The sequence below is a fragment of the Falco punctatus genome (assembly GCF_963210335.1).
Source record: "Falco punctatus genome assembly, chromosome: 2".
NCBI lineage: Eukaryota > Metazoa > Chordata > Aves > Falconiformes > Falconidae > Falco > Falco punctatus.
The window spans coordinates 26,325,899-26,338,305 of NC_137581.1; the positions used below are offsets into that span (position 1 = coordinate 26,325,899).

Below are 12,407 nucleotides of genomic sequence, written 5' to 3' on the forward strand. Positions count from 1 at the left end.
AATAATTACCATTAACAACTGATTTTGGGGGAGGGAGTTCTAATTTACCTGCTGCTTCTGTTTGCCAGTCCGTAGGTTGTCTTTCTTCATGCTTGTGTCATAAGGAAATCATTAAATCTTGTTTTCCTTTATTATTTTTTTTTCTTTTTGTATCTTCCTTTTTATTTCTTCCTCTTTTAGCCAGGGTGGGTATTAGTTAGGGAAAAGTAAAAGAAAAATACATCCCTGGCAGGAATCCTCAGTGGGGTTTGAACTTCAAACCTTATCCAGCAGGGCACTTGAAAAATTTGTTACCTAATGGTGAAGTCCCAGGTTCCAGGAAAATTCCAAAAGATCCATTAAGGCTTTTGAGCTCTATGTTCATGTCATGCAACCTTTTTTTTTTTTTTTTTTTTTTTTTTTTTTAGCATCTTTTGAAGCATTTTCTTCAGGGAAGGAATAACTTAGAGTCCTTTCTTCCTAGCCTTTGGGTTTACTGCAGTTCTCAGGAATGAAGTGGAATGTAGCATTAGGATCTAGTGTCTTTGATGGCCTCATCATCTAATCATAGGTTTAACATTACTCATTTGCTGGCTCCAGGAATTCCTGCCATTAAGGGCCCTAGAGATGAAACTTTGCCTCAAATATTGATTGAAAGGAAGAGAGAGAAATTTAAGCTCTTTCTGCAATGCTTTTTCTTTAGGCATCCCAGTAAAGCTATGTAACAAATGTAGCTAAATCAATTTGTTGTTTTTATGGATATTATATGTGTTATTTATTATTTTAAAATATTTGACTATTTTAAAGATAATATTCATATTATACCTGAAATAATGTGAAGAGCCTAATCATTTTGAAGTTTTGAATATTTATTAGTTTTCTTCATTGTTTGTTTGGGAGAACTGCTTTCAATCTACCCAGTTACTTGGGAAATTGCAAGCTTTCAGGTTTTTTACCCCATCTGATACTTCAGGGCTCTTTTCTTATCCTCTAAATAAGGAAGATTTTGTGTGTCCTGATGTTTAGAAGCTAATACCGTTAATGTTCGTTGGTGATGTTAAATGTTTCTACAGGAGCTGGTCAACAGGGGGTAGTAGTGGTGCAAATTGCGTTGTCCCCTCATCTTCCTAACTCCAAAAGTATAGCTTCTGTAAATGCCTCTCATCAGAATATTCTATTTAATCCTATAGGTGTACTAAACAAACAGGTCTGTAGTTCTATTCATCTGAAGTAAAAATTGTGTTCTTTTTTTCTCTTTACATTTTGAAACTATTTGCCAAAAGGAAACATGAGGTAAATGCTATAAAAATGCTAACGCATAAAATGGCTGGAAGAGAATAGGAGACAGCGTAATATCGTAATCGAGCCTATAGCTAACAGAACTTGGAATCAGGATCGTAGGAGATGTGGTCCACAGCAAATGAGGTTAACTCATCTCTATAAAAAAAGAGATAGTGCTGCCTGAGCTTTTCCATATGATAAATTGAGTAATATGAGTAATATGTAAAGTACTGTGGTTTTTTAGTAATCCTAATGTAACTAGGGCTTTTCTTCCTAACATGGGTAAATCCTTCATATTCAAATTGAATGACATTCTACAGATTATATGGGCAAGTTTGAAATGTGTCACTTAAAAGATAGATGACGATACTAAAAACCTTTGAAAAGTGTAATTTTGTTTGCGCAGAACAGAGTAACTTTAGACATTGAAAAGGAAAGGGAAATGCGAAGTTTGTTTTCCTTTCATTTGCTACAGCAAATTAGATGCTTTTATGCTCTTTATGTTGGGAATTCCATGTTAACAACTACAGATTAGCAAGGATGTCAGAATTTTTTTCCTTATCTGAGCTCCTGAATAAAATCAACATTGCCAGCGGCTCACGTCCAAGGTATGGTCTAAATTTACATGAAATATCACATTACAAATGTCTGAAGGTACATGTCATGGATAATTCAGTTCATATGGGCAGCCTTTTAGACTCTGAGGGATATGCAATCAAGCCTTTCCCCCAAAGGAATTTGGAGTTTCTGTGAAAAATACATTTTAAGTTTTAAAGGAACTCCTGTAGGGATAGTGAATCATTTGTAGGTTTGAGGAAGAACAAAAATTTCTACTCTTTGTACTTTCTGAATCTCTCTTGCACTGTAACTTGCTTCCTTGCACCCATTTTATCTTTTCATAATATCATCTGCTTCATAAAATTTAGGTTAGTTTGAAGGCTTTATTTTCTTTATTTCTTATATAAACCAAAAGCATACACCCAAGTACTTGGAATGTATTTTTTTTTCTAGATAATTGATAATAAACACACAATGATTTTCACTTTTCATAAAATAGGCATTTTCATTTGGATTTTGACTATTTTAACATAAAATGGATGAAGATGTGTTATGTTTGACAAGATCTGTGATTGATTAGCTGGTCTTTGTTCCCTCAGCCTGGTTGAGCATGTCACAGCTGTGTTGCTGTTGGAGTGGCAGATTTCTTCAATAAAACATACAATTTAAAAGAAAAAAATAGCCAATATGAATTTTGCAGTATAGTTTCTTCTTACACAGATTTAGAGTTCAATTACTTTTTTCTTATTCTTTTTTTTTTTTTTTAGTTAGCCAAAACACTACAATAGGTTCTAATTGCTTCCAGACCTTCAGCAAATTTTTCTCTTTAGGGATACAGCTTCTGCAGAAACTGAATGATGTTATCCCAAAAGAGTTTTATCTCATGCCACTTGTATTTATCTGTATCTTATCTATTAACAGGGGAAATTTATATTCTCAAACAGAAAATACTGTCTTAGTATTTAAGACATCTTGCTACTTTACCTGTTTAAAAATACAACTATTATCATGGATAAATGGTTACTTTAGGGAAAAAATACTATGTCATTTGTGGTTGTAGAATATATGTAGAATACCAGTCAAATGGTCACAATTTTGTAGCTTTCAATACATTGTTCTGTTGACTCCACCACCACCCATGTTGGATGTTTGATCAATATGGTAATTCAGGAGCCTCCAAAAGAAATATCAAAACTTGAATGAAAATAATCCACTTATGAATCACTATGTTGAGGAAAAAGATTTCTTTTAGATGCTATCCTTTGTAAATAGGCTTTTTTTAGAAAAACTATATAGGGAGTGAAGAAAAGGATATACATAACCAAGAAATGTTTTTCTTAAAACTGGCAATTAAAACCCGTTTGGAGATTATCAAATACATGCTGATATATAGTCCCTCTTATAATTAAGCTGTAAATTCTATAAATTGCTTACCTTTATGAAAAATTGTAGAACTTAAAATGACTTTATTAAAGCAAAGTATCCTGAGAGTATATCCATAACTTGACAACTCCAGTATGTAATTAATGGGTAAACTGAGCTTCAGCTAAGTTTTTCAAACATTGGTTGACAGTATGAGCCTCATAAAGGAGTTGTATCTGTCTGCATTGTCTTGTCTATTAACCTGGAAACTTAGAAGCTGCTTCGGCTGAATCCAGTCTGTCTCTCCATACCACAGGCAGCCATTCAGTACATACGTTATCAAAAAAGATCTGTGAAGGATCTGCTGCCATGCAGCACAGTCCATAAAACACTTTCTAGCAGTTTGACACATGTAAAAATGTAGTAGTTGTATACTACTATATATACTATAGCAATGAAAACTATAATGAAGTGGCAAAATGGGGCAGAAGACAGGAGAGGGGAAGGCAAATGAGTGCATTTGCCTGTTGTCCTAAGTGACAAGAAAAAAACTGAAACAATATAAAGAAATGAATCTCACTGCAAGGGGAGGTACAAAAGCAAGCAAACAAGAAACAAACAAAAAACCCCAAAAATGTGCCTTACCAGTGCAAGTTTGAAGGAAATTCTCACTGAGGAAATCTAGGGGTAGGTTTAGCTCTGAGAATATAGGAAGACCCATCAACCAGGCAGTGGAGACATTTCAGTTCGCACAAACACATCTACATGTGCATTCTGCTTCAAAGTATGGGATAGATCTTGGGCTTCAGAAATTGACAGCTGCCCGACACAGAAACCAAGCAGAAAAAGAAATCCTTTTCAGGTCCTACAGCTGACCATAAGCTCTGAAATGTGGGATTCATACAATAGAAATGCAATCCATACTTCTTGATACTAAACATATCTATTCAAAGCTTTCTAGCCAAGTTTAAGTAGGAATTGTCAAGCTCTGCTGTACAGTGCCTTCTTATCAAGCACCATCCTCACAGGTATCTTACCAGGTATCTTACCAGGCTCCATCTTCTTAAGAAAGTTAGCTTTATTTCTGTACTACACTATTTGTATATCTACTTTACATTTTCATTTTATGCATTATTAGAAACCTTTTAATTTATAGAATTATTTGTAATAATTTTGTATTTGTTTACTCTTGTTGCCAGTATTAGATTCAACTTGAGTTATGCTTGTTGGTCCTTATTTACTAGCTCCAAAGGTATTCCTAGAGTTCTCATACTCCTTAATTTTTCTTTGATAAGTGACAGCTTTTTCAGAGTAACTGTGATAGCAGCACATGAACAGAGTGCTTGCTATTTTTCTTTTTAACACCAACGGCAGTAGGAAGGCTGAAGACAAGTTAAATAATGACAGCTTCTCTTAAATCTAAAGAACAATGAACCTGAGACTTAATCTATCTAGGAAATTCAGTCTGGTATAACTTCAATGGTGAAATTAAGGTTGGTTATGCAAATTCCTGTGGAGGTGTAAATTTTTAATCTTTCTTTTTCCTAATCATGAAACTATTTGGATGTTTTACCCTTGGCTATGTGTTCACATTGTCCTTTCGAATAACCCAGTGTCTCTGTACCAATGCAACTAGGAGGATATGGTGCTTCATATCATATCACTGCAAAAGTCTGAATTAAAATAGAATGTAGAAGGGAATGACAGAAACACAGCATGGTCAGGGTTGGAAGGGACCTCTGGAGATCATCTAGTCCAACCCCCTGCTAAAGGAGATTCTCCTAGAGCAGCTTGCACAGAGTCACATCCAGGCAGGTTTTGAATGTCTCCAGAGAAGGAGACTCCACAGCCTCTCTGGGCAGCCTCTTCCAGTGCTCTGTCACCCTGACAGTAAAGTTCTTTCTCATATTCAGAAGGAACACATAATATATGTTACAGTTTGTGCCTGTTGCCCCTTGTCCTGTTGCTGGGCACCACTGAAAAGAGCCTGGCCCCATCCTCCTGACACTTGCCCTTAAGGTATTTGCAGACATTGATAAGGTCCCCTCTCAGTGTTCTCCAGGCTACACAGGCCCAGCTCTTTCAGCCTTTCCTCATCAGGGAGATGTTCCAGTCCCCTCATCATCTTTGCGGCCCTCCACTGGGCCCTCTCCAGTAGTTCCCTATCCCTCTTGAACTGGGGAGCCCAGAACTGGACACAGCACTCCAGATGCTGATGAACATAAACATGTATGTTCTGATGTTGATTTGGGGCTCTTCACAATTCAGAACACAGCCTGTACACAAATAGGTTATTATACTCATTTAGTGTAATTTCCAAACCAGAAATGAACTCCTGGACAAGCTACAGGGGAGGTAGTAAACTTTTTCCTTTATGTTTTTTTCTCTAGAAATTGAGTGGTTTGTTGGGAGTGATTGTTTTATGTTTTATGTTTGGGTGGGTATTTTTTTTTCTCCCTAATGTTTCTTACTTGCTTTATAGAATTCTACAAGAAGATTATAATTTTGAATTGTCTTTTTTTTTTTTTATTTTTTTTTTACACTAAAGGGGTGTCAGAGAATTTTCTTGCATTAATTCCTTGTCCATGTGTGGAATGTCTTCCAGCCCAATCTGGCTTCATCTCTTGGCCATCTGCTTCTGATAATCTAACTTTCAAATGGAAACCATCAGTGTATTCTTTTCTACTTGTTGGGCAATTTTACTTTCTTGATTATTCTGTGAGATGTTCTTCCAGATCCCCATACACTCAGAAAACTACTGTGTTTTTCCTTTAGTAATAAGCAGCATCTCTTCCTCAATATCTTACATACGCCAGTCATCACAGAACTTCTGGTCCTTTCTCTTGCCTGTCCTTGTCAGAGTATTTTTGTCAAAAAATGTCAAAGAATACATTTATTACACATCAGCAAGATGCTGATCTGAACCTCTTCTAGATTAATGGCAAAACAGGCAGGATCAGGAAACTGTAAGAATTAATTTCCCCGTATCCTAATACAACAAGGTGTCTTCCCCTGACTGCTCTACTAAGTTGCCTAGAATTGAGAAAAATCTTAGATCAGAGGAAAATACCTAGAAAGTCAGAAGTCATCAGCTGGTATTTATTTCTTAAAGGGCTGAGAAAGGCTGCAAAAGCTCATTATCTGAGACCATCATTATTAATAACTATACCATATTTTTTGTGGGTTTCACTGTATATACAGTGGAGACAATGTGAAGGATAGTTTTCTGTACATCAAAAGGTCTTCTTTTAATGGTGCATTTTGGAAGACTTCAGATTAGTTATTCACCTTTAACATTAAAGATTGGTTGAGTAATAAGTGGATTGGCTTTTATGATTGATAGCCATACATAGCAACACAAGTTGTTAATAATAATTTTAGGGTCTCTTAAATGACAAACTATTTTTCCAGTCACGAAGTAAGCTCTAGAAGATGCGGATATGCATGTGTCTTCTAACATGTATCTTCTGTCTGTATTAGAATATGTGCAGAATTTCCACAAGGTGATGAATGTTAATATTATATCATCTAAATAAATTTGGCTGTTTCCCTAGTGTTGTTTGGATAATGTAAATGCTTTTGCAATTGTGGATTTTTTTATTATTATTCTTTTCTTCTAAGATACCAGTGAAATGTTCCTCTGGGAACGTTTGACTTAATTTCCAAGATAAATTAGGCAATTGCCACAGGTGATCAGAAGGGCAATGTGTCTGTATGTTTCCAAGAAAGCAAGAAATTTACATATTACTCCAGGTCAAGAAAATAAAGGAAAAATAAGGCTTTAGTCTTGTGAAAGTGAAATTTAAAACTTCCTGTTGCCTTTGCTGCATTGTTAGAGTCATATTCACATAAATAAGTGCTGTGAAAGTTTCACATTCTTTTCCTTTCTGTGATTTGGCCAGAATCCAAAAGAAGTATTCAAATACTTGCAGATTTGCCTCCCAGGAGGATGCCGTTCTGCAACTTCCTTACTATGGGAAATAGTCACTTTTAAAATGGATGACCTATCATAAAATCCAAAAATTGATCACAATTTTACTTGAAAGGGTAGACCAAAAGTACGTTTTATTTATCATCTATCAGCCAGATACATCTGAGTGGGAGAGAGGGATAAAGGCAGTGAATTTGGAATACTTAGATCTGATTCTAATTCCAAACAGTAATGGAAGGTTTTAAGACTTCAATATCTTTAAATAAATTCTTCTAGGAATGGTAGGGACATCCCTATGATCTTAAAAACTGTATAATCTTCTCAAAAAAATATGAGTAATCTGCTAAAAATAATTATGAGGCTGTACCTTAAATTCAGTTGTTTTTTTCTGCTTTTACCTACTTTTAATGGACATGGGTTTCTGCCATTTCCTTCAATCTTGTATCATTTCCTTTAAATCTTTCCTCTTAAATAAAGCAAGTTATTGGTGATTTTAGAAGGTAACTTCACAACATGGAGTTCAAACCTTAGCTAACCTACATGCATGTTGTGAATTGCAAACACATTTTTATGGAATTTCCTGTTTCTTCTCCACATAAAAGGTAGCACCTGCTCAGGTTTGTACAAGATTTTTTGTCTAAACATATTCAAGGGCCTAGAAAGGAGTCAATGGAAAAGAATTTCACCTGTCTCAAGGAGTTATGACAGTGATTGAAGTATTGAGATATGAACTGAATTATTAATACTTTAGACTAGAAAATTCAGTAAAGATTCAGTATAACAAAAGGGCAAAAAATAGATCAGTTTAAGAAATGGAGAAGAGAGAATTCCACAGAAGATACAATTGATCGAGACAGTGGCACGTGTAGTGGAAGGAGAATTGTGGGGTGGTTACTACACCAGGTATCTGTCCACTCAGTAACCGCAGTTTGTTGAGAAACTTGTAATTTGTGATGCAATCTTAGACTTCCTTGCGGAAAGTGGAAAGGGTAAGAGTTCCTATGTAAATTATGAAAACTCTGAGAATCACTATTCCTTTTTTTTTTATAAAGCTATTATGTCAGGTTTATTATTTATTATTTTCACAATATATTTTTAAAGAAATTCCCTAATCACCATGAATAAAAATTTAAAAAATTATTGTAAGCAAAAGTTAATTTGGAAAGAAGTATTATATAAACTAAAAAATAGTTCTTAGCATGTCAAGACTAGTTGTTCCTTTTTTACTCCTTGGCTATTATTTTTCAGCTGTGCAAATTTTCTGGTATCAATTTAAGATTTGCTAAATTTGTTAATACTCTCTTCAATTTAAGATGTTGCTAAATTTGTTAATACTCTCTGGTGTCTTTTTTTTCCATTTTTATTAGTGTACTGAGAATATTTAAAAAATAGGATTAGGAAAATATACTCAAAAGTAAAAATTGTAAGAATATCAGAGAAGAAAAAAATGTTCAAAATGGTGTGAATTAAAAAAAAAAAACACTGAATTTCAAATAATATCTGTACTATGTTATGGTTCATTTTTTAGAATTTTCAGCCTTTTATTCTCATCCCAGTTTTACTCATCTTGTTCTCCTCTGCATGGACAGTTTCATAATAAGATTCAATCTGAACCTTCTGTCAAGGAACTTGTACTCATGCTTTCTGGGTGCAGTGATGCTTTTCAAGCAACAATAGAATAGAGGAGGAGGACAAGTTAGGTGGGGACAGGGGTTGGCAATTGCCAGTATCCTAATGATTTAGTACGTTTTTGATGTCTTCAATAGAAAATGGCATAATATAAAATATTCAGAACATAACCATACGGGAAAGTAATTTAACTGAATGTCTAATGTTACAATGTTTAATTATTGTGTATGAAGACTTATTTTTATTTGTTTCAACATTAATAAAGTTAGAAATGAAATTTGGTATCTTCATTCTGGTTTTAGTACAAAGAAGTTATGTGTCATCATTCTTGAACACTGTCTGTGTTAGTCTCTGAATGTGCCTCTGACTCTGAGTCTTCTACACCTTACCTTGTTCTGAGAGGTGCACTGCTGGCACTGTCAATCAGGAACCCCAAGGGAAGAAAGGTCAATACATTCCTCTTGTATAGAAGAAATTCTCTGTTACATATTTTTGTCAAGTCTTCTGTTACTTCAGCATGTAATTGGCATCAACACTTCCGAGGCACGGAAGTGTCTCCCAACTCTTGTTTAAGGCCCAGAAGATTCTGGATATGAACTACACCAGAACCACCTGAGATGTAGTGTTGTCATTCAAGAACTTAGCTGCTAATAACCAAATAGCTATACTATGATTCTACTTGCCTATAGCATAAATTTCCCACCCATCATCACTGTATCCATTACATTTGGTGCTTATCTTTCTGGTTTTTGTATCTTGAGGGTGAGAAATATTATCTTAAATTTCACAGAAACTCTAAAAAAAAATTGCTGCACATTCTTTGAGCATACAACTCCACATCTTAATTCAGTTCTTAAAGTTCATGCAGTGATCTGAATGACTATTGAAATGCAACTGTAATGCTAGCATTTCTAAATATTTCACTTTATTTTGGGGGGTTTTAAAAAGAAACTGGAAAAAAGAAAACCAGGTGCCTCTTCACAACTACGGTTCACCTCTCAGGATCATGAATCTTTTATATTAGATTACACCTAAAATGGAGAGGAATTTGTAGTAGTAATAATTATTCCCCTATCTGTGGGTTAATGGAAGGTTAGGAGTTTGTAGTGGTATTTGTAGTAGTGAGTTTGAAGTGAAGCAATGCATGAATCCTGGTTTCTTTCTGGTTCTGCATCAGTACATTTTCCACTAGTTTTTGGTAGATAGTTGGGCAGGTTTCACACATTTTTAATGTGAATATTTACTTTGGATAAATTGCTGAGATTTTCCACCTGTGGGGACATAAGAAGAGATTTGTTTGCTTCCACATAGATATCTAATGCCTCTTTAGGTACCTTAAGATATCCAGGACATCTTGGATGTCCTGCAGTATCTGAGATGTGCACTGAACAGTAAGATCTGAAAAAATACGTGCAAGAATTTCTTGGTCTTTTGCAGACACAGGTAGACCCTCTGTCTCTCTTTAAAAATTTAATCAGCATGCTTTCTTCTAGCTGTCTTTAAGAAGCCTTTTTTCCTTTCTTTTTTTTCTTCTCTTTTCAACTTCTTTCCTGAATTGTAGTGATAACAGTTCTGTTTTCTTCACTGCAAAGTCATAGCAGCTGTGGTGCAGAAAATCATCTCAAAAGAAAATGCTAATAGTTTTTTTTTATAGTGTACAGTAAGGGGCTCTGATTTAAAAAAAAAAAATATAATGATACACCTCAAATACTGTCTCAAACCCAGACTATTGTTTCTTACAATGGCACTAGTTGCCTATGTTTAGGCAACTGAATCCTTTTCTTTGTAGTTTCTCAGAGTAGCTTTGTACTGTACCAAGGTAATTTAATTGCTTCCAGAAATTAGATCATTAGGCTTGCTTTGGTTAGTGGATTTGGAAAAGAACAAAATCAACAGCTCTGAAGAAAGGACCTGTTACAATGGTTTTCTAGACCACAAGCTAGAGGCTTGATACTCCACCTTCCCTAATCAGGACTTACCTCTTTAGTAATGGGTTAAGAGTATGTTCATGATTTGAGTATTTCAGTAGCTGCCTCTTATAAAATCAACCATGAGTACAAGATAATTCTTGCTGGTTTTTTGTAAGATGCATGACTTGATCAAATCTGTGAATTACTATGATCAGTAAGAAGCACCATGCTGATTAGTGATTAGTTTTCACAACTATTCTTTGAGAAAATTTCCTTATCTGTACAAAGGTATCTTTTTTTGCCCGTATCAGGAAACAAGCATTAGGAATTTCTGCATGTTTTTTTTAGTCCTGTAAAAAATTAAATGTAAGGCAGAATAGTTCTGTAACTGTAGCGCTCTCTACCCATTTCTGTTTATAAGATGAAGTCTCAGACTAGATGATTTATCTCTGAACTGTTTTACTTTTTTTTGTAAAAAAGATGTATTTTGATTTATTTTTTTTCTATATGATGAAAAGGAATTGTTTATTACTCTTAAAGTTTTAAGGTATTGTCCCAAAAGAAAGCAATCTTCACTTGCTAGAGAGATGTCTCAACCTTTTTTTATCTCAAGTATCAAAAGTCTGTTGGTGTGATAGAGGCAGTGATAGAAGCTTTTTGTGATGCATTGAGAATTTTCTCTTTAACTTAGTGGTATATGAAATAAAACTTGTTATCTTTTAATATTGATTAGGTGGTTTAAATTAGTTTCAAAAGTTTATCTTGGAAATCCATGTTAACAGTAGAAGAATTTTAAAAACTCAGTTTGTTATTAGCAACTGGTTTTGTTTTCATTTATAACGGGGCAGAAGCAAAGACTGAACTCAAGGAGGGGTGGGTGGTATACACATTGTTGTCTGCCCTATATGATAAAATGTACAAGGTGTAACAGTGAAGCAACATGAAGAAACTACTGCTGTCATACTTTGGTGCACTTAATATGTTCATTGGGCAACTATGAACTGGAGAAACAAGATGTATTTTCATATTCTCCAGACAAGGAAACTAAAGCTTGCTTAAGGGTGAAACAGAAAACATGACCACCTAAAAGTTATTTGAAAATCAAAACAAATTAGAGTTTTTAAATGATCAAGTCATTCTTCTTTGAAAAGGGGAAAAAAAAAAAAGCATTAAATTAAGAAGTTTAGCCTATATTCAAGCTCCTTAGGAAGTCATCAGGGTCAGCTTCAGAAATGTGGTTTAAAATCCTTGGGTTTTGATCATGTTATATTTTATCTTCTTAGGAATGGCAAAATTCTATTCAGAAGAATGCAGGACTTGCATTTATTGAGCTCATCAATGAAGGAAGGTAATTAATTTTAAAGCTTTTGAACAAGTAGTCATTTTGCATTTATTCCATTGGGTGATAATACTTCCTCACCATCTGTTCCAAAAAGATTGTGTAAAGGCCATTTTAATTAAGAGATTTATTGTATAGATACTTTATATAGCAAATATTTAATATGGAATTGTGTAAATTCTGAAAATTTTGTTTATTGACAGAAGGAAATAGAGCTCCCATGAACTGTATATAGGTTTGGGTTTATTTGAGAATTGAACCACCATTTTCCAGAGCAGCAAGGTTGTTTTACCCAGACAGTCCAGGGACCCCAATCTGTAAACCCATCTGCTGCTCCATCTGTTTTAGGAGCACTGCATTCATTGTACAGATGCACTTCTCTGTACTATAATTTCAAAAGGAATTATTTTACCTAGAA

The 12,407-nt window shown here is 34.6% G+C and overlaps 2 protein-coding genes across 7 annotated transcripts in view; one reads left to right on the top strand and one right to left on the bottom strand.

Annotated features, from left to right (window-relative positions):
• LOC308059739 (uncharacterized protein) overlaps positions 1–11,927 on the bottom strand; it is a gene marked incomplete at its 3' end in the record, with an annotated part of 81,223 nt that extends 69,296 nt beyond the window's left edge. The window contains exon 1 of the mRNA XM_080377561.1: positions 49–11,927. Within this exon, the coding sequence (XP_080233687.1) occupies positions 49–90 (42 nt within the window). The 5' untranslated portion in view covers positions 91–11,927. The remainder of the gene's footprint in view (positions 1–48) is intronic.
• Positions 1–12,407, top strand: part of NBEA (neurobeachin) — a 534,050-nt gene that overhangs the window by 273,990 nt on the left and 247,653 nt on the right. For all 6 annotated transcript variants that reach the window (XM_080377534.1, XM_080377536.1, XM_080377535.1 and 3 more), the window contains one exon: positions 11,934–11,998. In XM_080377534.1, the coding sequence (XP_080233660.1) occupies positions 11,934–11,998 (65 nt within the window). The remainder of the gene's footprint in view (positions 1–11,933; positions 11,999–12,407) is intronic.